The sequence below is a fragment of the Amblyraja radiata genome, chromosome 2 (assembly GCF_010909765.2).
Source record: "Amblyraja radiata isolate CabotCenter1 chromosome 2, sAmbRad1.1.pri, whole genome shotgun sequence".
Lineage (NCBI taxonomy): Eukaryota > Metazoa > Chordata > Chondrichthyes > Rajiformes > Rajidae > Amblyraja > Amblyraja radiata.
In genome coordinates, this window is record NC_045957.1 from 88,224,244 (window position 1) to 88,251,369 (window position 27,126).

Here is a 27,126-nt window from a genome sequence, read left to right on the forward strand (position 1 = left end):
TCAAGTGCACTTAGTTTTAAAGTTCATGAAGTCAACAATAACCTTTTCGCTGGTAATCAACATGAAATGTGGTATCAGGGAACACTGGTAAACCTGACGTCAGGAATTAGGAAAGGTCACTAGCAGAAAGGTAGGTCATTGTGATGGTTGCAGTCTGATTATGTAGGCTTCAGGGGATTGTTGCAAGAGATTCTCAAGGTCATGTTTTGGACTTGGAAATCTTCAATTCCTCTATTAAAATCTTAGCATCGGGAATGATTGCGGAGAGTTTAATTCCATTTGCAGCTCCTCCGATAATAAATCGATCTGCACCTGTAGGAAGCTCCAACAATACTCAAGGACCATGGCACTATCCCGGTCAAAGTAACTCTCCAAATGGGTATCCCATTAAATCAGAATTAAAGTTCTCTCGCTCCATCACTGAAGTGTAGCTGCCGTTAATCTGCGAGAATACCAAGAAAAGAGGAACAGGAGTAGGCCAATGGGCCCCTTAATCTGCTGTTCAATATGATCATGGCTGATCTATTCTAGCCTCAACTCCTCTTCTGTGCCCAGTTCCCCATAACTCTCGCTTCTTTGATCTTTCAAATATTGATCTATCTCTACCTTAAATATATTTAATGATCTGGCCCCCACCATCCTTTGGGACGGAGAATTCCAAGGACTTATGAGATTCACTTTCTGTGCGAAGACATTTCTATGCCTCTCGGTTTCAAATGACCAATCCCTCCTATTGTACCATGTCCCTTCATTTGAGACTCACACACTCAAAAACATCTCATCAACACACAGTCATGCCCACGTATAGTCTCAATTAGGTCACCGCTTATTCCTTGCAATTCCAAAGAATGTGGACCCAAACTGATATCTCTCTTCATAGGACAGCCTTCTCATCCGAGTATCTACTTTGGATTGCTTCCAATGCAATTTATATCCTTTTTTTAAGTAAGCGGACCAAAACTGCACAATTTTCCAGGTGTGACCTCGCCAATAATCTATACAATTGCAACAAAACTGCCCTCTTTTAAACTTTGATCCCTGTGCAATAAAGACCAAAACACAATTTGCTAACTTTACTTATTCCACCTGCCTGCCAACTTCTTGTGATCCAAATTGTGAAGTTGTTCTCCGTTTAGACATAATCTCCCTTTTGATTCCTCTTATTGAAGTGCATGACCTCATACCTTCCCACATTAACCGTTTGCCAAGATTTATTCCAGTCATTCATCAACTATATCCTGTGTACAGCCCTTCCATCTATTCTTGTGCCATCAGCAAACTCGCATATATTGGTCTCTCCTCTGGGTCATTAATGCAAACTAGTTAATTGATGGCAAAAACTGATTCTTGGGGTACTTTACCGGTTACATCTTTCCAAAGTAAACAGAGAATTTTCCAACTCTGTTTTCTATCCAAAGCTAATTATCAATCCATGCTAATGCACCTCCTCCAGTACCATGAACTCTTAATTTATGCACCGTTTCCTATGTGGCACCTTGTCAAAATACATCCCATAGCTGTTCAAGAAGGAACTGCAGATGGTGGAAGATCGAAGGTGCACAAAAATGCTGGAGAAACTCAGCGGGTGCAGCAGCATCTATGGAGCGAAGGAAATAGGCGACGTTTCGGGCCGAAACCCTTCTTCAGACTGATAGCTATAAGTTCCTCCCATTCGACTCTGTCTATGGACTCTCTTTCCATTACATACTCAAAGAACGCAAGCAAATTTGTTAAACCTTTTATAAAGCAACGTTGACCAGTTTCATTATATTCAGCTTTCCAAAATGATCAGTTGTTTTCTCTTTGATTGTAGATGCCGACATCTTACCAGCAATAGATACGAAGCCAACTGGCCTATACTTCCCCACATTTTCCTCTCCCTTCTTGCTCAAGGGGACACGTTTGCTGTTTTCCCATCGCAGCAACCCGCCCAGAAGTTAATGAGTTTTAAGAAGTTTTAATCTATCACTCCACTATCTCTGCAGCCATCTGCTTTACAACTCTTGAGTACAGGCCATTGGGAACCATCAACTTGTCTCCCTTTCGTCCTGTGAATTTCTCTAATGCTTTCCATCACAACTGTAGTTTTTACCATTCCTTCCATGTTAAAACTGAGATTGGTCCATTTTGGATATTTGCAGTCTTTCAAGATAAAGATTGATGTCAATAATTGATTTTACAGTTCTTTGTTTCCTGTTATTAATTCATCAGCCTCGCCCTCTAAAGGATCCATACTTACTGAAGCCACCATCCCTTTATATATTATAAATGTTAGGAGTATAATTAGGCCATTCGGCCCATCAAGTCTACTTCGCCATTCAATCATGGCTGATCTATCTCTCCCTCCTAACCCCATTCTCCAGCCTTATCCCCATAACCTCTCACACCCATAGAAATATCCATATAAATCTTTACTGTTTGATTTGATGTGATACAATTTTTTAATCTTCTCTTCAAGATGTTTGATCTTTTCTGCTGGTTCTGCAAAAAATCCTTTTGGTCTGCCACGTCCTTGCCTTATTTTTCAATTTAGTGTTATCATTATCCTTTTTTGCTAATCGTGGATGATTCCTTTTTCTTATGGGATCCCTCTTTCTAATTGTAATAGATTTACATTGAGCTTTATGTGGACCAACTGCCTGTATGTCTGCAACATGCTCATCTACTGACCTATCTCTTGGCTTAGAGTCCAGTCTAGACAACTTCACTTGCATTCCTTTACAGTTATGTTTATTTACATTGGAGACGCTAATCCCGGAATCCTTCCACAAACCACACCTCGATTTCTTCCATTCTGTGGTCGCTACTTCCAAGGGGACTCTAAATCATAAGATTCTTATTAATCCCTCGTGATACGATCCACACCTCCCAAGTCTACAACTTCTATTACTTTGAAGGAAAAGGGCAGGAGCCACTTCAATGCAAAGAACTCAGCTACTCATCCCCCACATTAGTTGTGATATGTATCACTGCTCCATCTTTTTCATGAGAATAATCCTAGAACTCCCTGATCTAATATGAGAGACAGATGAGGGCAGAGGTTTCAGGGTAAGGGGTAAAACATTTAGATCTGAAGAATAATTTTTCCATGCAAAGGGTGATTAGAATCTGATGCACTGTGCCTGAGTGGATGATGGGACAGCTCGTAAGGACCATCGGGCTGTGTATTTGAATACCCTAGACTTTAAAAAGCTTATAGTCAAGTAGTTTAGTTTAGAGATACAGCATGGAAACAGGCCCTTCGGCCCACTGAGCCCACGCTGGCCAATGATCACTTGTAGTGGTAACTAAGATTAGTGTAGATAATTACTTGATAGCTTGGACATCGTGAGCCAAAGGACATGTTTCTGTGCTGTGTGACTCTGACAACTCACCATTACACCAGTTCAAGAGGATAGCTTGGTACCACTTCCGAAGAACAGATGGAAATGGGGAATAAATACTGACATTGTAGTAGGGATGGCCACATCATATGAATGAGTAAAATTCAGGAGACAAACCATTGCCACGGCTGCTTAATATTCATGTCTAGGTAAGATGAGAATGGAATTTTACATTGTTTCTTTTTTTTCCTTTGGAGCTCATTCCAGGGCATTGTTTGACAACACAAGACGTTTTCATACTTGGTTAGCTATGTGGAGAAGCTATAGAGTTGTTCTTGCAGTGTGATCCAGCTACTGGTACGATACTTATTCCAATGAAATCAAAAGAAGCACCCTTGCTTTTGGATGCAGATTGTTGTTACCACATACACGGCAACTAAATTATAAGGTTCCAAACTATCATTGAAATCAAGGTTGCAAGAGGGCTGAGACTAGCTGAAACTTTATGATTTGTTGCGCTTATTCAGTTATTTTAAGCATTGTTATAGCAGCTGTAGATCCATTTGTAGTCCGATACTCAGATTGTGCCTACAACGTGAAACACAAGGAAGAAATTTACATGGTTTTCTTCTATAATATTTAGAATTTTAACAGGAAGGGAACAAAGCAATTAGCTCATCAGTTTAGAAGCAAAGGTAAAATAATGCAATAGATTTTAAGACTTACCTGCTAAGGAACATCATGCTAATAATAATTATCATTCATTATTTCTGAATCTCTGTTGTTTACCATTCGCTACATAGATTATCCAAATTTAGGGTCACTTAAAGATTTTTGAACTTTTTTTTTTAATTTTATGATTAAAATATTTTTATAAATGATGTGGAACATAGTTAGTCTCAGTAGCAGAATACTCTTGTTGTAATTTTTTTTCTCCATAGATTAATGTCTTTACTGACTAAATATGAGTTGTGCTTGGGGGAGTGTGGAGAGGAATGCGAGATGGGATAGATTGTCCAAAAAATCTTGGTGTTGTCCACCCTCTGCCCATTTACAATAGCAATGAATATCGCTTCAATTGTAATTTGAACAATAGTCACATGAAGCTCATTAATTTGCTTTTCTGTAGGATATGTTGGTAGATTTTGTAAATTACTTTTATTGTTTCAATACTTCAGAACAGCACGCTATCTAATTTGCCGACAGTTTCTGACACGATAGGCACTTGCATTCTGCAAGTTGGGCTGAGATCCATAACGCCTATTTTACCCGAGGCAAATTTTTCAGGACAGAGATTAGAAGTGCAGTAATCATTTGCTCCAAGCAAATGAAAGGCACTTTGCATTGACATTATCTCGTGGGCAGGAATGCTGTGTGCTGAATTTCATCAAGTTGGGTTGTGCAATGTGTTGTTTCCAAATCACTTGATAGGAGTTCTAAGACATTTGAATAATAAAAAGTATATGGAAGGTTTTGGAAATAAAACACAAATGTTAAAGGAAGTTTTCAGTTAATTTACAACTGTAAACAACTGTTTTCCCTCTGCGATCTCTTGTTGCACTCTCAAAATGTTTTTGTGTTAGTCATTTATCCTAAAAGCTTGCATATGTCACACCACTTCTGCCCCTGATTAGAGTTTCATTGGAGAAACTTTACTTCAGCAATGTGGTGGGGGGGAAGAAAGTGAAAAGTAGAAGAGACCATATAAGAAGTGCATCGGATCCATTTGCCTGCACCTACAGTTAACACTGGACCTCGCCTATTTGTGGTTGACTAACCACATGTTCACACGTCTTACCAACAGAACCTGGTATATTAAATCTTATGGCGCCACTAATGAATGTTTGGTTAAATCATTAATGTTGTGTGTCTACTCATTGACAGTGCACACGAGGATGGTTTGTATGCTGATTGACTGCACTCCCCAGATACTTCCAGCTGTAAATGTAGCTGATGTTGGCATGACCTTGGATGGAGCACCTCCTTGCAGGGTCCAGCAGAGGTGTAGATGTAGACTAGCCACCTGCTGCAAAAAGACCTGCAGTTATCACTAAGCTGGACAATAATGGTCATCTGAGATGTTAAGATTGTCAGGCCACCTTGTGGACATGCAACAATGCTGACCTCTGGTGATCAAGTGAAATAGTCTAAAGAAGGGTCTCGACCCGAAACGTCACCAGAGATGCTGCCTGTCCCGCTGAGTTACTCTAGCATTTTATGTCTATCTTTGAAATGGTTTCTCACTGTCTCATGTCACCACTCCAGTTTAACAGCTCTCAATGTTGAAGGGTATATTGGATAAGGTAATAGAAAAATGTTGTTATGCTGAGAAGATTTACGGGGATGTTGCCAGAACTCGAGGGCCTGATTTGCAGAGCGTAGTCGAGCAGGCTAGGGCTTTATTCCGTGGAGTGCTGGGAAGATGAGGGGTGATTTTATAGAGGTGTATAGGATCATGAGGGGATTAGATAGGGGATTAAATGCAGTATTTTACCCAGAGTAGAGGAATCAAGAATCAGAGGAAATGGGTATAAGATGAGAGGATAAAGATTTAATAGGAACCTGAGGGGTGATCTTATAGAGGGGTATAGGATCCTGAAGGGATTAAATGCAGTCTTTTACCCAGAGTTGGGGAATCAAGAATCAGAGGACATAGGTATTTGAGGACATGGGTATAAGATGAGAGGAGAAAGATTTAATAGGAACCTGAGGGGCAACCGTTTCACACAAAGAGCAGTGGTTGTATGGAACGAGCAGCCAGAGGAGGTAGTTGAGGCAGGTATTATTGCAACATTTAAAAGACATTTGGACAGTTACATGGTTAGGAACAGTTTAGAAGGATATGAGCCAAACGCAGGCAGGTGGAACTAGTGTAGATGGGGCATGTTGTTCGGCGTGGGCAATTGGGCTGAAGGGTCTGTTTCCATGCTGTATGACTCCTACGTTATTTGCCTGCAAACTCATACCTCAACGTTGAAGTTTCTTCCTATCGATTTCTTATTCTCTTTGCCTTCAGCTTTGATTGCATCGTGTGTATGTCATGTCTTCCAAGCTCTTTTTGAAGGATTTTAATTTATCTCCTCAAATGACGGCCATGTTGAATTTATTTGCTCACAGCTGATAAAGGCTCCTTATGTCTCTGCACTGTTTGGGATGGTCCATTGCATTGTTTGTAAACGGATTTAAGAAATTAAAATGATATTGCTCACTTAATTCAGGTCTGAATGTTAAGAACCGCTCTCCAGTCAGTTATTGGCAAGGGGATTGCCAGGACATGAGGGTCTGAGTTACAGGCAGAGGTTGGCCAGGCTTGAACTTTAATTTTTGGAGCACAGGAGACTAGGAGACCTTTTAGAGGTGTGTGAAATCATAAGCGGCATAAATGGACTGTTTTTCCCAGGGATGGGAAATCAAAAACCAGAGGTCATAAGTTTAAGGTGAGAGGGAAACAATCTAATAGGAACCTGAGTGGCATTTTTTTCAAATCCATCAATGCCCATCATGTGGTTCGAGCTGCAGATATTGGAAGTGGTTGAAGCAGGTGCATTAACACCATTTACACACCATTTGACCGAGGACATGGACAGGGAATTTAGAGGGATATGGCTCAAACATGGGTAGGTAGGACCGGCTTAAATGTGCATCTTTGTTGGCACAGAGTTGGGTTGAAGATACTGTTTCTGTGCTGTATGACATTATTACTTTATAAAGTTGCTAGAAATGCTAATCAGGAATAATATTAATGCTCACTTGGACAGGCAGGGGTTAATAAAAGAAATCCTGCATGGATTTGTTAAAACCAATTTGTGCTTAAACTGAGTTTTATGAGGAATATGGTTGATGATGAACATATGGACGTTCAAAGGGTGTTTAAAAGGGTGCCACATATAAACATGTTGGCAAAATTTAAAACCATGGACTAAAAGGGCAATAGACAATATATGCAGGAGTAGGCCATTCGGCCCTTCGAGCCAGCAGCGCCATTCAATGTGATCATGGCTGATCATCCACAATCAGTACCCCATTCCTGCCTTCTCCCCATATCCCCTGACACCACTATCTTTAAGAGCTGTATCAAGCTCTCTATTGAAAGTATACAGAGAACTGGCCTCCACCTCCCTCTGAGGCAGAGAATTCCACAGACTCACAACTCTCTGTGTGAAAAAGTGTTTCTAAATGCCTTACTCCTTATACTTAAACTGCGGCCCCTGGTTCTGCGCTCCCCCAACATCGGGAATATGTTTCCTGCCTCTAGCGTGTCCAAACCCTTAGTAATCTTATATGTTTCATTATGATATCCTCTCATCCTTCTAAATTCCAGAGTATACAAGCCCAGCCGATCCGTTCTCTCAGCATATGACAACGCCATCCCGGGAATTAACCTTGTGAACCTACTCTGCACTCCCTCAATATGTCCTTCCTCAAATTAGGGGACCAAAACTGCACACAATACTCCAGGTGTGTAGGGCCCTGTACAACTGCAGAAGGACCTCTTTGCTCCTATACTCAACTCCTCTTTTTTATGATGGCCAACACGCCATTCGCTTTCTTCACTGCCTGCTGGACCTGCATGCGTACTTTAATTGACTGATGAACAAGGACCCCCAGATGCGGTTGTACTTCCCCTTATCCCAACTTGACACCATTTAGGCAATAGCACACTGCTGTGAAGTTGACCGAGGGTGAGCAATTGTATTATTTTATTACTTTATAAATGTATACTAGACTAAGTGGGACCCGTTGGGTCCCATGTTCACACGGTAGGGCTGGTCCCCCGACGCAATATTCCACCTCTCCACCAATTCCAATATTAGTGGCCAGTGGGGGGAGGGGGGGGGGGTTTCTGGAGTGCTGGTATGGGTTCTTGGGGTGGCAGCTCAGTCCCTCAAGCCTGAGCAGCTCACTCACGGCTGGTGGGCTGGCAGTTGACTCATGACTATTCCTTGAAATTCCATTTCAAGGATGGTGCAAGGCCACCAAATTCAAATCCAGTTTCCTACCATTTCAAGCAGGGTGCAAGGCCACCAAATTCAAGTGCAGTTTCTTACCACTATGAGCAGGGTGCAAGGCCACCGAATTCAAGTGCAGTTTCCAACCACTTCAAGCAGGGTGCAAGGCCACCAAATTCAAGTGCAGTTTCATACCACTTTCAGCAGGGTGCAAGGCCACCAGATTCAGTGCAGTTTCATACCACTTCAAGCAGGATGCAAGGCCACCAAATTCAAGTGCAGTTTCATTCCACTTCAAGCAGGGTCCAAAGCCACCAAATTCAAATGCAGCTTCATAACATTTCATGCAGGGTGAAACCACCATAAACCACACAAAACACCAAACTCAGTTCAGTAGACATTCAGTGTGTTCAGTTGATTCACAGCTCAGACAGTCATGACCTCTCCCTCCCCCATCATGCAGAGACTGAGCCACACCCACACTTCTGGGTTTTATAACCCCTCCCCCTCCCACCGGAAAATGTGTGGCTTTCAGGGCGTGATTGATAGGAGACAGATTCTCAACATTTTTTAAAGACTAATAACACTTTTATTTTTCATTGATGGGAAGAATACTCTGCACCTGCTCAGCGGAGGGGGGACTGAGTAAGATGGCCAAAAATCACAGCCGTAAGTGGTAGCGTTTTATCTAAAATCAATATAGAGTGCAAACAGGAAGTAAGTGAATTTGCAGTAGTTCCTTTTAACTTCAAGCCAAAGCACCCAAGCCGCCATTTGCAGTAAGTAGTGCCTTTCAACTTCAAGCCAAAGCACCCAAGCCACCATTTGCAGTGCCTTTCAACTTCAAGCCAAAGCACCCAAGCCACCATTTCCAGTAAGTAGTACCTTTCAACTTCAAGCCAAAACACCCAAACAACCATTTGCAGGCAGTGCCTTTTTACTTCAAACAAACCATATTTTCATTTTCAAACCACATTAAGGGTACTCACGGTTGTGTAGACATTTGTTCAGTGTTATTCAGAGCTCAGAGAGGCGTGACCCTTGGCTTCATCCATCTTGCAAAGACTGAGTGAGGCACACCACTTCCTGGTTTTATAGTCCCTCCACCCCCCTCCAGCAGGGGCAGCAGAGAGAATGGTGAATTAAAAAAAAAACATTAATATCTCTCTGATTTGTCATCGATGGGAAAAATCCTCCGCATCCATAAGGCGGAGGGGGGCTTTGAGCGAGGTGGCCAAAAACGACGGCCATAGGTGGCGACGTTCTGTCAGAAATCGCAGCACAGTGGGCCAAAAGCGGTCAAGTTCAGAGATTTAGTAATATAGACAGTTGAGACTCAATATGAGGACCCTGCTTTTTTATGGTAATAATTTCCTCTTGAGTGTAAAGAAAACCAAAGTGTGCAGAAGACACAAAACTTGAAAGTGCAGTAAACGGTGTGGAGGCTTGGATAGATTTCAGGATGATATCGGCATGCTGGTGGAGGAATTGCAGATATGTGGCATTTGAAATTTAACATAGAACTGGACTAAGTGGGACCCTTTGGGTCTCATTCTCACATGGGATGCCTGGTCCCCCAACGCAATATTCCACCACTCACCCATTGGCCCCAACTGCGCAGCCGCAGCTGACAGGTTCCCGTTGTGACGCTTCTGATCCCCCCTCAACCATTCCGCCCCTTGCAATTCCCCCCATGCACACACTACATCCACCCCCCCCCCCCCCCCGCCATCCACTCTTAGCGGCTCTCCGGCGGCACAGCCATTCCCGCCCATTGGATACCCATTGTGATGTAGAGCACGCAGGCATTACTGCACAGGCATGGTAAGTAGAAAAGGGATTTATTGAAGCTTAAAATGTGAATAACTTAAAATATAACAACAATTTAAATGTTAAAGATGGCCGGGGCGGCTTCAGACGTGGGCTGTCGGGAGGGGGGGTAGGAGCGTCCTGCAGCCGGGGGAGGGGAACGGCTTCAGGTGGAGGTCAGTGGGGGGGGAAGAGTCTTGCAGCAGGGGGAGGGGGACGGCGTCAGGAGGGGGCTGTCGGAGCCGGGATGGGGGGAGCGTCCTACAGCCGTGGAGGCAGACTGATTTAGGAGGGGGCTGTCGGGGAGGGGGGGGGGAATAGTGTCCTACAGCCTGAATGAGGGATAGCTTCAGGCGTGCGCTGTCTGGGGGGGTGAGTGTCTGGCAGCCGGGGGAGGGGCACGGTTTCAGGCGGGGTTATCGGGGCCGGTGAAGGGTGGGGGGGTCAAGTGTCCTGCAGCTGGGAGAGAGGGACGGCTTCAGGCGGGGGCTGTCGTGGGCGGATGGGGGGGAGCATATTGCAGCGGGGGAGGGGGACGGCTTCAGGAGGGGGTTGTCGGGGTCCGGAGGTGGGGAGGGAATCCTACAACCAGGGTGAGGGGGACGGCTTCAGGCGGGGGCTGCCTGGGACCAGTGGGGAAGGGAGCACTGCCGTAGCCTACCTTTGCCGTGGCCAACCACTTCCGCTGCCGCGGCCTACCGCTACTGCTGCCATGGCCTGCCGCTGCCATGGCCTGCCACTGCTGCTCCCCACCGGCTTCAGGAGGGGGCCAGTGGGGAGCATCCTGCAGCTGGAGACATGGATGGCTTCAGGCGGGGTCCGGTGGGGATGGGGAAGAATCCTGCAGCTGGGGACAGGGGCGGCTTCGGGACGCACTCGGGGCTTACGGCTTCGGGACAGCTTCGGGCTCACTGAATCGGGACGGCTGGGGGCTCAATGACTCGGGCGGCTTCGGGCTCACTGACTCGGGCCGCCCTCCGAGGTTTTATTCGCCTCGTCCGGTGATTGACAGCGAATGCTGGAAGGGGCGTTGTTGACCCGGCGCTGACAGGAGAGAAGACCAATCTGCTGATTAAGCCTTCATAACTTTTGTAAAATTCCACCGATTGGAACGAAACTTGATGTGCTTGGAGCACAGGAGAACGGTGAGTAAGGTGGTGAACAATCGTAGCGCTATCCGGTACCGTTTTTGCGCAAATGTAAAAACAACGCAAACCGGAAAAGGACAAGATGAGAGTTTCAGTTAAGTGTAGAAGAAAGAAGATGGTTACCTACCTCAACACGAACCTGGATTCACTAGAATTTGCCAACTGCAACAACAGGTCAACGGAGGATGCAATTACACTGGCTCTCCATTCTGCACTGGATTACTTGGACAATAAAAACACATATGTCAGGCTGATAAAATGCTGGAGTAACTCAACGGGACAGGCAGCATCTCTGAAGAGAAGGAATGGGTGATCTTTCGGGTCATGACCCTTCAGACTGATGTCAGGCTGCTGTTCATAGACTACAGCTCAGCTTTCAACACCATTATCTCGTCCAACCTGGTCACCAAGCTCATGGAGCTGGGTCTCTGCACATCCCTCTGCAACTAGGTCCTTGATATCTTTATCAACAGACCACAATCTGTAGGAATTCTGTACACAAACCTACTCGATAACCATCAGCATAGGAGCACCTCAAGGCTTCGTGCTCAGCCCCCTGTACTACTCTCTATAGTCATGACTGTAGTCGGATACAATTTCAATTCCATCTTCAAATACGCCGATGACAAAGTAGAGATGACAATGAGTCAGAGTATCAGAGACAGATCGATCGACTGACCAAATAGTGCCTGAACAACAACCCTGCTCTCAACATCAGTAAAACTAAGAAACTGATTGTTGACTTTGGAAGAGGATGGTTGATGATCCAGAAACCTGTCTCCATTGACAGGACATTGGTGGAGAGAGGCTAAAACTTCAAATTACTGGGCATGCATATCTCTGAAGATCTGTCCTGGATCCAGAACATTGATGCAGTCATAAAGTAAGCCCATCAATGCCTCTACTTCCTTAGAAGATTAAGGAGATTTGAAACGTCAATGAATATTCTCTTGACCTTCTACAGGTGTACAGTAGAGAACATATTGACTGTCTGCATCATGGCCTGGTTTGGCCACTTGTATGCTCAGGAATGAAGAAGACTACAATAAGTGGTTAACACTGCCCAGACAATCACGGTTACTGACCTCACCACCATCGAAAGGATCTACAGGAGCCATTGCTTCAAAAAGGCAGCCAGCATCATCAGAGACCCACACCACCTGGCCACAATCTAATTTTGGGGGAAACGGTATTGGTGCCTGAAATCAGTTGTGCTACTGCATGTAAGACTTTCACTGTTCCGTTTCGGGACATATGATAATAAAACACACTTAACTCTTGACACTTGAGTGGATCGTGGGAGGAAGATTGAGGAAAGGGAACTAACTCGAATGAGTTTTGCAACTATTGTTAGTGGAAGCTCTTATTAGCTTCGAACCACTGAACATGTTATTACTGAGGTAGCACAATCCTTCAATTACTCGAAACTCTGCAGTACCATCTCCAGAATACTATGTCCTAATACAATCCATCTAGCTTTGGGAGTTCAGTTTAATTTAGTTTAGGGATGCAGCGTGAAAACAGGTCCTTCGGCTAAACGAGTCCACTTCGACCAACCACCACCGAGAGACTAGTTCTATCCTACACACTAGGGACAATTTAAAGAAGCCAATTAACATACAAAATTGCATGTCTTTGGAATGTGGGAAGAAACCGGAGCACCCAGAAAAACCCCACGTTGGCACAGAGGGGACTTATAAACTCCGTACAGACGGCACCCGTGGTCAGGATTGACCCCGGGTATCAGGCGCTATTAAGGCAGCAATTCTACCACAGTACCCCTTTGCTCAGTTATCAAAGTTATTGTAATTCCAAGGATTTACCGGTCTGAAACACCTCTACTTAATTCTTAAATGCATCTTGCTTCAGAGGGAAAAGTATTTGTTTTGGTGAAAGCAAACTTAGCCTCAGCTAATGGAAGCCCTTATGGTTGAATAGCATTTGATGCTGACAGCTTCTTGGAGCAAGTTCCAGCAAATCATTAGCAAATCCGGAATGACGAGAAAGAAAGGAAAGAGGGGGAGAAATTAAATCTCAATCAAAATCCCATCATAATAATAAGGATTGAAGGTGAGTATTTTTACTGATGGCCTGAGTTCACTCATGGTGCGGATTCCAAGTATGATGTAATGTAACTTTCAAAGCAGCTAGGATGTTTGCCCATGTTATGGGCCTGCCCTTGTCAATTGTGTTTTCTTTAAAATAACTTTTTTCCCCCCTGATTTACCGGTTGATTTCCTGAGCTAGAAGCAGCTGTGTGACAACTGTTGAAAGCAAACAATATTTCAGCTGCTGGCTTGCGCGACTTGAAAACTTCTTGTTTTATTTTTAATTCAATTGTTACTTACTTTACTGCTATGTTCCCATGGTTGAAAGCTGGTACAGCACTGTGTTTTTGTATTTGCTTGTCTTCAGAGTCCAGAGAATAATGGAAGTACATTTTGTACGTAAAGATTGTATACCCTCGGGCAGTAAAGAAAATGTGCACAAAGTATTTGTCCTGAAGGGCATTTTGACCTTTGACTTCTATTAGTCCTTTTTCATTGGTAGGAGCAGATTGGGAGGGTGTAAAACAAAGCTTCAGTGTCGTTTGAAAGTCAGATGTAAATGAGGCAGCAGTTAGAACATGAATGCACTGAATGGACACTCTCACAGGCTGCGAGAAACAAACTCTGGCAAAACAATTGGTGAATTATTTTCCATGAGGGCAGAGTGGATTAAGCTGCTGCTGACCAAACATCTTCAGTTGAAGCTGAATCTAACAACCTCCACTCTTGGCCTCCGCGGAAGTTCTGCTTTTGTACTGGCTTCATAACGGACTGTAAGTATGAGAGATCAGAAAGCTGAGAGTGGTTAATCTCTTGAACAAAGTCAGTTTTTTTTTCTGTATGTGGTTTTCATGCTGTGCTACTTTGAAACTGAAGTCTGGCAGAGACAAAACAGTAAACCAAAAGCGTTAGTAATGTTACAGCTTTTCAGCACGTTCATTCTTTGGATGCTCTTATGCCAGTTTAACATCATGATTGCCTCTGTTGGTGGGGATACCATGGTTTCAGATCGATATACAATTCTATCTGAATCTTTGGAGATTTAGCCATCTGCCAGTAAACAGTTGGAGATCAAACACAATCACTTGAGTGAAGTGATTTTATTCTAGTGGAGCTCTGTGATTTCAAGCTAATGCACAGAGCAAGTTTTAAATACGTTGCGTTCTAACTGGATTGTCTTTATATTCTGTTGAATTTGTGGGCATCTCTGTATATATTTGCAGGAAGCAGAAAAAATCGTGATGTTTCTTAAAAATCTTTGTGCAAGAGCAGAATGCGTTGAGAGTTTTTGGATCCTGTATATTCATTCACAGGATATGGGTGTTCCTGGCAAGACCAGTCTTTCTGCTGGCTCTAAATCCCCATGGGACGGGTTGCAGTGTAATATGGCTTTTGCTTGTTTTAGTGTCTGTTTGGTAATTTAATTTAATTAAGATTCTTTGCATGATGTGGAGGCTCACTGAAGGCTCTGTTTTTTACATGCAGCTTTTAATCAGGCCACATACTGAACCACTAACAGCTGAGCACATTCCCGAGGGTAGCTGGCATGTATTCGGATCATTGGCAACCTTGCACTGAATTCCTCCATAATACCCCATTTATATTGCCTGTATTACTGATCGGTCTCCAGAGCAAGCCTGCAGTAGTAATGAGGCAACCCGCACGCTTCCATCTACACTGGTCTTGCGGTTTGGCCCTATGATCCTGACTCCACTCCACCTCTCCCTCAATTCACAGAGGGCAGACGAGCTGCCTCATCCTGTAGAGGCAGTTATACAGCAAGGAAGCAGGCCCTACAACCCAACTCGTCCATGCAGATGAATATACACCATCTACCCATGTCCTATTTGGCCCGTATCCCTCTAAACCTTTCCTATCCATGTACCCGTCCTACTGTCTTTTAAGTGCTGTTATAGTACCTGCCTCAACTACCTCCTCTGGCAGTTCATTCCGTATCCTCATCACTGAGTGACAAACTTCCTCTCACCATAAAGCTATGTTCTCTTTGTTCTTCGTTTCCCTTACCTTGGGGGAAAGACTGCATTTACTCTAACTATTCTGCTCATGATTTCATCCACCTCTATAAGATCACCTCTCAGTCTCCTGCGCTTCAAGGGATAAAGTCCCAGCCTGCCCAACATTCCCTTATAGGAAAGTTGTTCGGCATGATCTCACTGGGCCGAAGAGCCTGTTTCCATGCTGTATGACTCTGGGACTTTATTGGGGGGGAAAGCAAATTTGCTTTACTGAACACCTTATTCATTGTGCAAATGTAAACCCTCATATCTGAGTGACGTTTCAAATCTTCTCCTTTCCTCCACTCTGACCTTTAACCGTCTACCTTCTACATGGTTCATTGAAGCTTAATGCTGAATAATTCCTTACCCTATCTCACAAAGCTTTACAATAAAAAGCTTCAAGTGTAACTTGAGATGTGCTCTTAGCTGCAGCTTTGATTTATTGTCTGGTAGTAGCTGCTAGGCATGTGGAACGGGTGTACTACTTTTCCAGGGATGGGAAGAGGGAACATCACTACTGATGGAGCGATCTGCATCTTCCTTCCAACAGAATGCTGCCCTACCTGGCTGATGTACTTTTACCATTTGCTTTCATCTCACACCCTCATTAGCGATTCACACCCACTTCCAGTTTCATGCATTCAGAGAGGAATATAAAATGAAAACTCAAAATTCTGCCAAAAAGCATCATTAAATAGCAAGGTCCAATTTTAAACATGCAATGTGTCAAAATGCAAACACTTGGTTTATTCAATCTGACAAATGCTTTAGGAGTCCCATACTTTGATCAATTAAGAAAGATCAGAAGTTGTATGTTCCAGCACAATCACCCGAAAGCAACTTGTGACGGTCTTCCAATGTGGGCATACCAGCCTTGCTCAAGAATGTGTGTTCATGTATATTACTTTTGCTATGTACAATTGAATCGAATTTAATTTATCCCTCTCTATACCTGCTGTGTTTCTTGCTCATGTTTTATTCTACCACATAACCATCTCCCCTTATTCTTTGAAGCACTTTCCTGTTTCATTACCTGTTTCCTTGTTAAATTCTATATTTCTATAATAGCTGCCAGTCCTGAGATGTAGCCCTAAATCGGTGACTGATGTCTCCCTCCATGGACGCTGTCTGTCTTGTTGAACAATGAATCTGAAGAAGGCCACTGACCCTAAAAGTCACCTGCCCATTTCCTCCACAGAATTCCTCTGGCATTTTGTTTCACTGTTGAATATTTCCATCTGTTTCTATTTTTTGTTTTAATTCTCTTCCTGGAGAACGACCACTGGAGTGAGTCAGGTAATTTCACATTGAAGTTATCATGTCGCTTCATACAGGCAGCAATAATTTTATTTTGTTCCCCCATACCAGTGTTTCCTGGTAGAAAAAAATCTACTTCAAAGTGAATTAAGTTGCTCCGTCCTTTCTGAAGTGTGAGTGAATCTGGAACTTGGGGATTTTTTTGATTGGTTTGCACTGCAGGATTTTTAACTTTGCGGAGTATAAGATAAAATCTATGGTCTGAGAGTAAATGCATAAGAAGCTAATAATCAACTGATAAAATTACAAGGAGCTGATGGATTTTGAAATTAGGAAAGAACAAAAGGCTTGTGTAAGGAACTAAGTCACACAGAGAATAGCTTGTACCAAACTCTGTAGCCCTGAATTGACTCTTGGTGAAAAGTTGTTTCTTGTATTCACTCCACATGTGTGGGTGTCACTGACAATGCTAGAATGTATTCTTCATCCCTAGCTGCCCTCGAGAACCTGAAAATGCTGTCTTCTTGAACCTCTTTAACCCTTTTAAGGCGATGGGGGAAAGATTTAATAGGAACCTGAGGGGCAACTTTTTTATACAAAGGGTGGTGTGTACATGGAACGAGCTGCCAGAGGAGGTAGTTGAAGCAGGTGCTATCACAATGTTTAAAAAACATTTGGATAGGTACATGGATAGGATAGATTTTGGAGGGATATGGGCCAAATGCAGGCAGGTGAGACTAGTGTAGAAGGGGTACGTTGGTAGGCGTGGGCAGGTTGGGCCAAAGAGCCTATTTCCATGCTGTATGACTCTATGACTCTGCAATTAAAACCCAGCTACTTGTTGAGCTCTAAGTTTATGTGACAATTCAATTATGTGATTTGAAATCTACAAGCATTTGGTTCATTTTCATATTAGAGTTTTTATCTTTTGTGTCTTGAAAGTGAACCTGTACACAATTTTTATTTAGCTGTGCATGTGTTGTATAATTTTCCAGATGGTGACGAGAAATGGTGGGTAGCAGGGAAGAGGAATGTGACAGCCAGCACACAGAGATCTGGGTCAGAAGTTCATTGGGGGATTAACTCGGGATCAGTATCACCTTATCGCTTGTAGAAAATAAGCTTTTTAATCCTATTAAATTGTACATAGCAAAGGTAATACACATGAACACACATTATTGAGCAAGGCTCGTATGCCCCATTAGAAGTCCATCACAAATTGCCTTCAGGTGACACTGCTGGAACATACAACTTCTGATTTTTCTAAATTGATCGAAGTATGGGACTCCTAAAGCATTTGTCAGATTAAATAGGGCAAGTGTTTGCATTTTGTCACATTGCATGTGTATAATTGGACCTTACTGTTCAATTATGCTTTTTGGTTGAATTTGGAGATTTCATTTTGTACTGATCTAAGAGGTATTAGCGAGGTTTTTAAGAAAGCCCTCCAAAGCACAGCTGTGTACACACACTTTGATTGCATGTTTTCCAAGCAGTCATTTATCTTCTTGAGCGACCACATTCCTGACGGTTGCAGGATGTATCTTTTGAAATGAATGGTCTTCCCTCCATTGCTTTAGGTGCCCATAAATGCAAGTGATATTAGATCAGACCATGTAATTTGTCCTTCTGTGAAGCTATAAACATATATAATGATACCTTCGCCTGCCATTTTATTGTCTATATTTAGGTGTGTATTCCACATGAACTCTGCAGGTTCAGAACTAAAGTACCGCAATGTTTGTGCAACGTAAATCAGATGTCAAAAGTCGAGACATTTTTGTGGAGTGCGGTTGTCTTCTCCAGGAAATCTGATTGCATTTCCTCCTGCTATCAGACTGACCTTTTGATTCTGACCATAGTAAACATATATCTAGAGGACCACAAAGTGCTGGAGTAACTCAGCAGGTCAAGCAGTATCTCTGGAGAACATGGATAGGTTTTGGGTCTCGACCTGAAACGTCACCTACCCATGTTCTCTAGCGATGCTGCCTGATGTGCTGAGTTTTTTCAGCACTTTTTGTCCTTTTATATGGAGCAGATCTTTGTTTCTACATTTAAACACATAACAAGCTTGACATTGGTTTCTATTGCCATTAATTGAAAGATGTGCAGCCAGGCTGAATATTTTACCTTGCCATGGGACTCACAGATTTTTCCCCTAAACAACTCCACAATGATTTTCCGTTCCCCAGAGCACCAATAGTTTTCATCCAGTCTCTGATGAAAATGACATTTAGGTCTGGCGATAGGGATTTATACAGCACGGCCCGAGCTAATCTGAAGAGAGGCATCAGAGAGGCCAAATCAGACTACAGGAGGAAGATAGAGGACCACCTGGACAGTAACAACAGCAGGCAGGTGTGGCAGGGGATCCAGTATATCACCAACTACAAGACCAACCTTGGAGCTGCTGAAGGTGACGCCTCGTTGGCAGAGGAGCTGAATCTCTTCTTTGCTCTCTTTGAAGTGGAGCCACCCGAGACAGCCACATCACACCACATGGTCCACAGCAGCCTAACCCTCAAGATAGAGGAGCATGAGGTGAGGCGGACGCTGCAGGCCATCAATCCAAGGAAGGCTACTGGACCCGACGGCGTCTCTGGACGCGTGCTGAAGGACTGCGCAGACCAGCTGGCTGGAGTCTGTACGAGGATTTTCAACCAGTCTCTGGCCCAGTCCACTGTCCCACCCTGTCTGAAGTCCGCAACCATAGTCCCCTTGCCCAAAAAAACCCACATTTCCAACGACTACCGGCCAGTCGCACTCACACCAGTGGTGATGAAGTGTTTTGAAAAACTGGTCCGGGGTCATATCACATCACTCCTGCCCCGAAGCTTTGACCCCCACCAGTTTGCGTACAGAGCGAATAGATCTACAGAGGACGCTGTAGCCACAGCTCTCCATGCTGCACTGTCCCACCTGGAGCAGCGGGGGAGCTACGTGCGGATGCTCTTTGTGGACTACAGCTCTGCTTTTAATACCATCCTTCCCCACAAACTGGTGGACAAACTGGGGGACTTGGGACTTCCACACTCCACCTGCATGTGGATAAATAGCTTCCTGTCGTGTCGCAGCCAGAGAGTCAGAGTGGGCCATCACACATCCACGGCTCTCAGCCTCAGTACCGGCTCACCACAGGGCTGCGTGCTGAGCCCCCTGCTCTACACCATCTACACACATGACTGCACCCCCGCCCACCACAGCAACACCATTGTCAAATTTGCGGATGACACTACGGTGGTGGGACTCATCTCCGGGGGGACGAGTACGCCTACCGGGATGAGGCGGAGCAGCTGACAGTGTGGTGTGGAGAAAATAACCTGCTCCTCAACACCTTAAAGACAAAGGAAATAATAATAGACTTCAGGAAGAATAAAACGGACATGGTACCATTAATTATCAGAGGGGACTGTGTGGAGAGGGTGGCGGATTTCCGCTTCCTGGGAATCCATATTGAGGAGGACCTGACGTGGAGCGTGAACACCTCTGCGCTGCTGAAAAAGGTCCAGCAGAGACCGCACTTCCTGAGGGTGCTCAGGAAGAATAACATCACTCAGAGACTGCTGCTGTCCTTTTATCGGTGCTCCATTGAGAGCATCCTAACATACTGTGTATGCGTATGGTACACCAGCTGCACAGCGGCTCAGAGGAAAGCGCTCCAGAGGGCCATTGACAACGCCCAGAGGATTGTCGGCTGCCCTCTCCTTACCTTGGAGGACTTACACAGTTCCCGCTGCATCAAAAAATCCCAGAGTATTATAAAGGACATTTCCCACCCCGGACACTCCCCGTTTGAACTGTTGCCGTCAGGCAGACGGTACAGATCTACAAGGACAAGGACAAACAGAATTAAAAACAGTTTTTACCCCACTGCTATAAAGGCACTAAATGTAGCCACCAAGGAACGCAGGGGCGATACATACTAAGGGACTGTGGTACACTGTGAAATCGACAGAAGGATGTAGGGTTGGGTGTTTATGCGTGCTATTTTCATGATATTTATTTTAGTTGTTTATCTTTTTTTAATATTTTACCTTGTATGTATCGTTAGCTTTTAGAAATGTTTGAATGGTGCACTGACTGGCTGACATTTTTAAATTTTGTTGTACATGGTTCATGTTACAATGACAATAAAGAAACTATTCTAACTATTCTATTCTATTATGAGGTGAATTTGAGAGTCTCAATGCATTGCAAACAATGTAAAGGGTTTAAGACATTACTGCTATGCTTTGAGATTTGCGTCCCAGAGATTGAACTCATTCTTGAAGCAAAGCTGTGCGAAAACAAAATATTTCAAGTTACCGAGCCTAGAAATGAGCATATTCTTCAAAACCGAAGGGGTTGTGATTTTTCCTCCCATTTTAAATGTGAAAGGATGGAATTCAGGGAGAATTTCCACAGCAGTGATAGTGCTGTTGGAAAGAGGAAAACTTCGCTTTCTGGCTTTGTAGACTCATGGAATGCGTTTGTAGATTATCTCAATGAACAATGTGTAAAAAGGAACTGCAGATGCTGGTTTAAACTGAAGGCAGGCACAAAAAGCTGGAGTAACGCATTGGGACAGACAAACTGGAGAGAAGGAATGGGTGACGGTTCAGGTCGAGGGTCTGAAGAAGGGTCTCGACCCGAAACGACACCCATTCCTTTTCTCCAGAGATGCTGCCTGTCCCGCTGAGTTACTCCAGCATTTTGTGTCTATCTCAATGAACAAGATCTGTTGGAAAAAGAAAACTTAATGGGACCCCTTTGCCCTGATTCATAAGATATATAGAACAAGCAAGTCCATATAATTGTGCCGATGTATCTGTCACCTTTGTAGATGAAAGGGTGAGTTATGTGATGCGGATTAAGCATGCAGGCTTTTACAAGTCCCTGTTTGAATCATTTCCAAGTTGCCTTGGATAATGGTCTCTGATGTTAGCAAGTTATCCCTGCTATGTCAGGAATCTCGGCAGCCGTCATGTTTCATTGATTTGCAGATAGCTTTATCTCGTCTTTGTGCTTGTGTCAACATGCTTGCAAGGTTTTGCTCAAAAGAATGCTCTGTGGTTATGAATTTATTTTTTCTCCCCTAAATGCTGCTCAGGCTGCCATTGGCCTTGTTTTGCATCAATACATTATCTCTTCTAATCTCCTGTTAATTTTGAAAATTAGCGGGGTTTTTTTATTCTTTCCTTCTTTTAGTGCTAAGACAAAAATGTTTTTGAAAAAATCTAATCCAAAATTTTAGAACTGTAGAAAAACCACAACATATTTCTGAATTTGTATATGTCAAGGAATAAATCACGTTCTGATAAGTGGATTAAGCTTTTGGTGCAAAGAGTCATCACCCACAAACTAATGGATAAACATAGAAATGGCTGAAGCTCAGGTTTTCCTATATTTTGAAACAAAACACTAAATTAACAATGGCTGTAAGGATCATGTTGGAAAATAGAATATTAGCTGATCAGCAAGTTAATGTTTCTATTTGCCAGGAAGCACACTAAGGTTATTAAGAGTAAATAAATCCTGTTACATGGTGCTGAGGCATACAAACTAGAAAGGCTAAAAATTCTGGTATATTTTGTCACTGTCTTAGCAATATTTCTGTACTGTAGATGATATGTCATCAGTTTGTATATGCACTATTCCCTTTTTGTTTGTTTTTAATCATGCCTTACAGTTTTTTTTAAATGACCTAGAAGCAGAACCTTCTGTTATTTCAACCACTCATTGCATATTCTCTTTCACGTTGCAGAAACCCGAAGCTGCATGGAAGGCATTCATCGTTCCAGAGTGGGCTCAGACAATGCAGCAGTGAGCAGCATTCTGTTTCACACCGATTCGCCAACAACTAATACGCCTTTCCAGCGATCGTTTAGCTCAGGGTGTTCGATCTCCAACAGCCAAGTGCCCAGGACAGACAGGTAGGAACCTTAACAACTACCTGCAGACAAATGAGTCAATAGCTGCCAGCTCTAATCCAATGGTACCTTACTTGTAATATCAAGTATATTTGTTGTCTTAAATGTTAACATTAGTAGTCACAAAAAAAATGCCATTCTTCTGAAGAAGGTTTCTGACCTGAAACGTCACCTATCCATGGTCTCCAGAAATGCTGCCTGACCTACTGCGTTACTCCAATGTCCTTTCGAATAATAGACAGCATCTGCAGTTCTTTTTTTCGTACATTCTTTTTATTGGGTTTCAATAGTCAATAAATATTCCTAATTACTACATGTGGACATATAACAACAATATTATTTTTCTGTTGATACTTTACACTTTACAATCGAGAGCGGTGACATTGGTGATTGTGCGAGGTTGTTTGTATTTCACGTTTAGGCTTGATCTTGATTTTGGATGCTTTGCAAATCCAATCAGATATTGGCTTAACGTAGGTTGTTTCTTAGACATAAGTTTTTATTCAAACATAACACTTCAAATGTTGAAAGACCACAGCTGGTAGAGCTGCTGCTTCACAACTCCAGAGACCCAGGTTCCTTCCTAACCTCAAATGCTGTCTGTGAGGAATTTGCACGTCTCCCTGTGACCACGTGGAATTCCTCCGGGTGCTCTGGTTTCCTCCCACATCCCAAAGATGTGTGGGTTTGTAGGTTAATTGGTCACTGTAAATTGTCACTTAGTGTGGAGGGAGTGGATGAGAAAGTTGGATAACATACAACCAGTGTGGACAGGTTGGCGTGGACTCCATGGGATGAAGGGCCTGTTTCTCTGCTGTATCTCTAAACTAGGGAAAAACAACTCTCTGTGTACTAGGCGGCATGACAAGTTAACACCCACCCTATTGCCTGTGACTGAAAAGCTACCTGAGATCTGCTGATCTCAAATCAATTTACAATTGTTTTTTTTCTTTATTTTACCTTATTCATATATGGGTTTAAAAAAAGTTTAGCATGTGCTCAACTTACATAAATAGACACTGAGGGGAGTATGCTGAGTACATAGATGAAAATAGCAATGTGATTTTACACATGTGTGGCCATAAGCTGTCTCCTTCACTGACTTTATAAAAGCTTTAAGATTCATTAAAACTCTTGTTCAATGGTCCTCAGCTGGAAAATTGTTCTTTGCAACAGCACTTTCTTCAACAACATTCTGGAACCAAAGATACCTTGATGTCTTCTTTGAGTTTGGGGAGCTGAACACCAATGAATAGGCTCCCAGGTTTATTTGTGGCAAATCCATTCAGCACCATTAACGCAGGAATCGATTAAAGTAGTTGACCAGTCGAAGGTCAACTCTGCAGGAGGAGAATTGATTAATCAGGCAGAGAATCACTCAAACAATTTATTCCACTGGTTTAATTTCACAAGATCTTTCTGACTGTGTGAAATCAGGATCAGAGGGTTTTCGAGCTGTTCTTCCCTCATAGCCTGGCAAATTATTTTCATTAGTGTATCCATGCATTTCCATTTAGGAAAGTTACTGTTGAACCTGCTGCCATCTTTCAGGCACCCCGGTCCAGGTTGTCATGATCAGTGCAACAAATATTGTTTTTTATTCATGTTGCAAGTATTAATTTTGTTACTTTTAATCTGTGTCTGGTGGTTATCCCACACATCTGCCACAGCAAACAGTTTCCCCATATTTATTCCATCAGAGCCCTTTTATGATATTGAACACCACCATTATGTTGGAAACCAAAGAACAGCAAATGCTGGAAATACTCAGCAGGTCACGCAATATCCAGGGAAAGAGAAACAGACCTAACATTTCAGTTGCACAGCCCTCATCAGATGTGATGTCCCAGATGAAGTGTCTTCGACTGAAAGGTTAACTCTGTTTCTCTCTCAGCAGATCAGGCAGCACCTGAGCAGTGTTTGCAGCATTTTCTGTTTATCCCTCAGTCATGCTCCCCACCTTGACTTTCGGTCTCTGGAGAATATTCCCTTTTTTTAAGATCTCGTGCTTCTTCTGGTAAATTTTGCTATTCTGGTAAATTTCTCCAGCATCTTCTCTCATGTCTGGTATCGTGTATCATTTTTTTAGTTTTGCAAAGGTAACGTTTTACTTGTATTCAAGTAAAAAAATGTCCAGCGTTGATAGAAACTGTCATCGGTCATTAATGTATATCATATTTTTCACAATCTGTAAAACCTTTGATAAGTTTGCCACAGATTTCATGAACCAGCTATAGAAACAATTATGCTGAAGTGCTCTACTTTGCATATTTTTTTGCATTTACTTCAATCCCAATCTTTAGCCGTTGCTGCCTGTGTTTGTTTTTGCCTACGTTACATGCATTCTAAATTACCAACCAGACGGCGTTGAATTAGTGAACACTAATATCAGACCATTTGAACAGCATTGCTTTTCTTTCTTCTGAAAGAGTGTCTTAAAAAGATCTGCCTAGTATAACTTGGAATGTCATTGATCTGTTGGTTCCCCAAAGAATCTGAAAAGAAATGCAGACACCCAAACACACCTTGTGCGTCTATATTAATGCTTTTTCTATTACTTCACTTTTAATTGGTAATAGGGATGCAATAGGGTTTAGAAATGAGATTAAACGTTAGGAAATGGTATGTAATATGATGTCCTGTACATTTGCATGCAAATAAAGCTCTCACTTGTTTGAGCCAGACACTTCCAATAAGAGCAATCACAGCCCACAGGAATTTAGCGTTGGAAAACAATGGGCTGATGTCCAAGTACATAAACCTCTACCTGGTTTTCTGTTCAGGTTGGAGATATTGTGCTAATTTATTAAGTGACTGAGCACAGGTCTGATCATCAACCTACAGGAAGTATGTGATGACGGTAGAGAGGGTGAGGAGCTTTAAAAGGGTGTTGCCAGGGCTGGAGAATTACGCATGAGTTGAGCTTGTTTTCTTTGGGGGGGAAAGTACAAAGAACAGTGAGGGGAGATTTATAAAACCATGAGAGGCCAAGCCACTCATTTAGCATGACGCTCTGTAACATGAAGGAGCAGAATTGAAGGACTAAGGAGTAGTTGAGAGATAAATTATTTAATTCATTGTGTGCTTGAAAGAGCGTGAATACAGAAACCATTCCACAATGGAAAAGTACCTGGATGAACACTTGTAGAGCTGTTACCCGCAAGGCTATTATCTTGTAGTATCATAACTTTATGATTCTATGAACGCAGTTTAGAAAAACTCTTCTGGGAATCAGTTTTCAAAGACCACTTTGGAAATTCGAGTAAAATATAGCAATGAACATCATGGGCTGAATGAGTTTTGTTTTTGCTAGTAACAAAATGGTGGAATGGCAGGCTTGAGACACCAAACTGCTTAATTTTATTTCTCCACCTTCCTCCTACACATTTAGCATATGCATTTTTGAACTTTGTGACTTAGTTTTTGGTATTCTTTTGCTTTTTCATCTTAATTTCAGTAGCAAAACACAAAGTGGGAGTAACTCAGCATCAGGCCAGGCCGATGGTGGTGGGTTATTGTTGATATTTGCTAGGGCTGTACAGTGGCACAGTGATAGAGTTGCTGCCTTTTAGTGCCAGAGCCCAAGGTTCGATCCTGACCATGGGTGCTGTACGGAGTCTGCACGTTCTTCATTGGAATGTGTGGGTTTTCACGGGATGCTCTGGTTTCCTCCCACATTCCATAGACGTACAGGTTGGTAAGTTAATTGGCTTTGGTAAAATTGTCCCTGGTGTGTTTTCTAACACTATTAGTGAACAGGTTAATCGCTGGTCGGCACAGACTCGGTGGGCCAAAGGACCTGTTTCTGTGCTGTATCTCTATATTTAGCGAAACAAAACTTCTCAATATCCAAAGGGTCAGGCACCATCTATGGTGGGAAGGGATAGGTGATTTCTTCAGACTAAAGTAGGGTCCCAATCCAAAACGTCGCCTACCCACGTCTTCCAGAAATGCTACCTGATCCCCTGTTTTACTCCAGCACTTTGTGTTTTGCTCCAGATCCCAACAACCGCAGTTTCTTGTGTCTCCTCTTAATTTCAGTTGCTATCGTTTTCAGTGAAACACTTCATAAATGGCGAATTCCGTGGGGGGATCATCTCTATGTCTATTGTGATTGATGCGGAATCCCAGGAACAACAGTTTAAACTATTTTGACATTTTCCTCTAGATCTTCTAAAATAACTACTGGTGTGGGGAGAGTCCTCATGGTGCTTCTGCCTCGAGCCCTCTTTACCAGACCTCCACATTTCCTCACCAGTCACTGCACGACAAAGACGGCCACTATGCAAAAGCCCACCTTCTCAAGCCATTGTAAATAAAGTTGTCCTTCAGAAGGTGTTTGTCAAAAGAACAGAATTTTGTTATGTGCTGGGAGGAAGCCTGAACACTGGGTAAACATTGTATGCCATCAACCGCAGTCACAGTCTGCTGCTTCTTGCAGAATAACAAAAAAATTGGATTATGTTTCTTTCCCACATTCCAAAAAATAGCATATCCCACCCATCAAACAAATTAGAGGATTTGGAACCTTTGATTTAAATATATTTAATTTGGATCCAGTTTCAATCTCAGTTAATCTCCTCCCAAATCCATTTGACGTTGTTCATTAGCCAACATGCCCGTTTTCTTTCTTTCAGTTCCAATTGAAAGTACGCCCACAGT

At 43.0% G+C, this 27,126-nt stretch overlaps 1 protein-coding gene across 10 annotated transcripts in view; it reads left to right on the forward strand.

The window, feature by feature from the left end:
- Window positions 1-27,126, forward strand: part of tns3 (tensin 3) — a 453,833-nt gene that overhangs the window by 417,006 nt on the left and 9,701 nt on the right. For all 10 annotated transcript variants that reach the window (XM_033050098.1, XM_033050105.1, XM_033050119.1 and 7 more), the window contains one exon: window positions 22,299-22,467. In XM_033050098.1, the coding sequence (XP_032905989.1) occupies window positions 22,299-22,467 (169 nt within the window). The remainder of the gene's footprint in view (window positions 1-22,298; window positions 22,468-27,126) is intronic.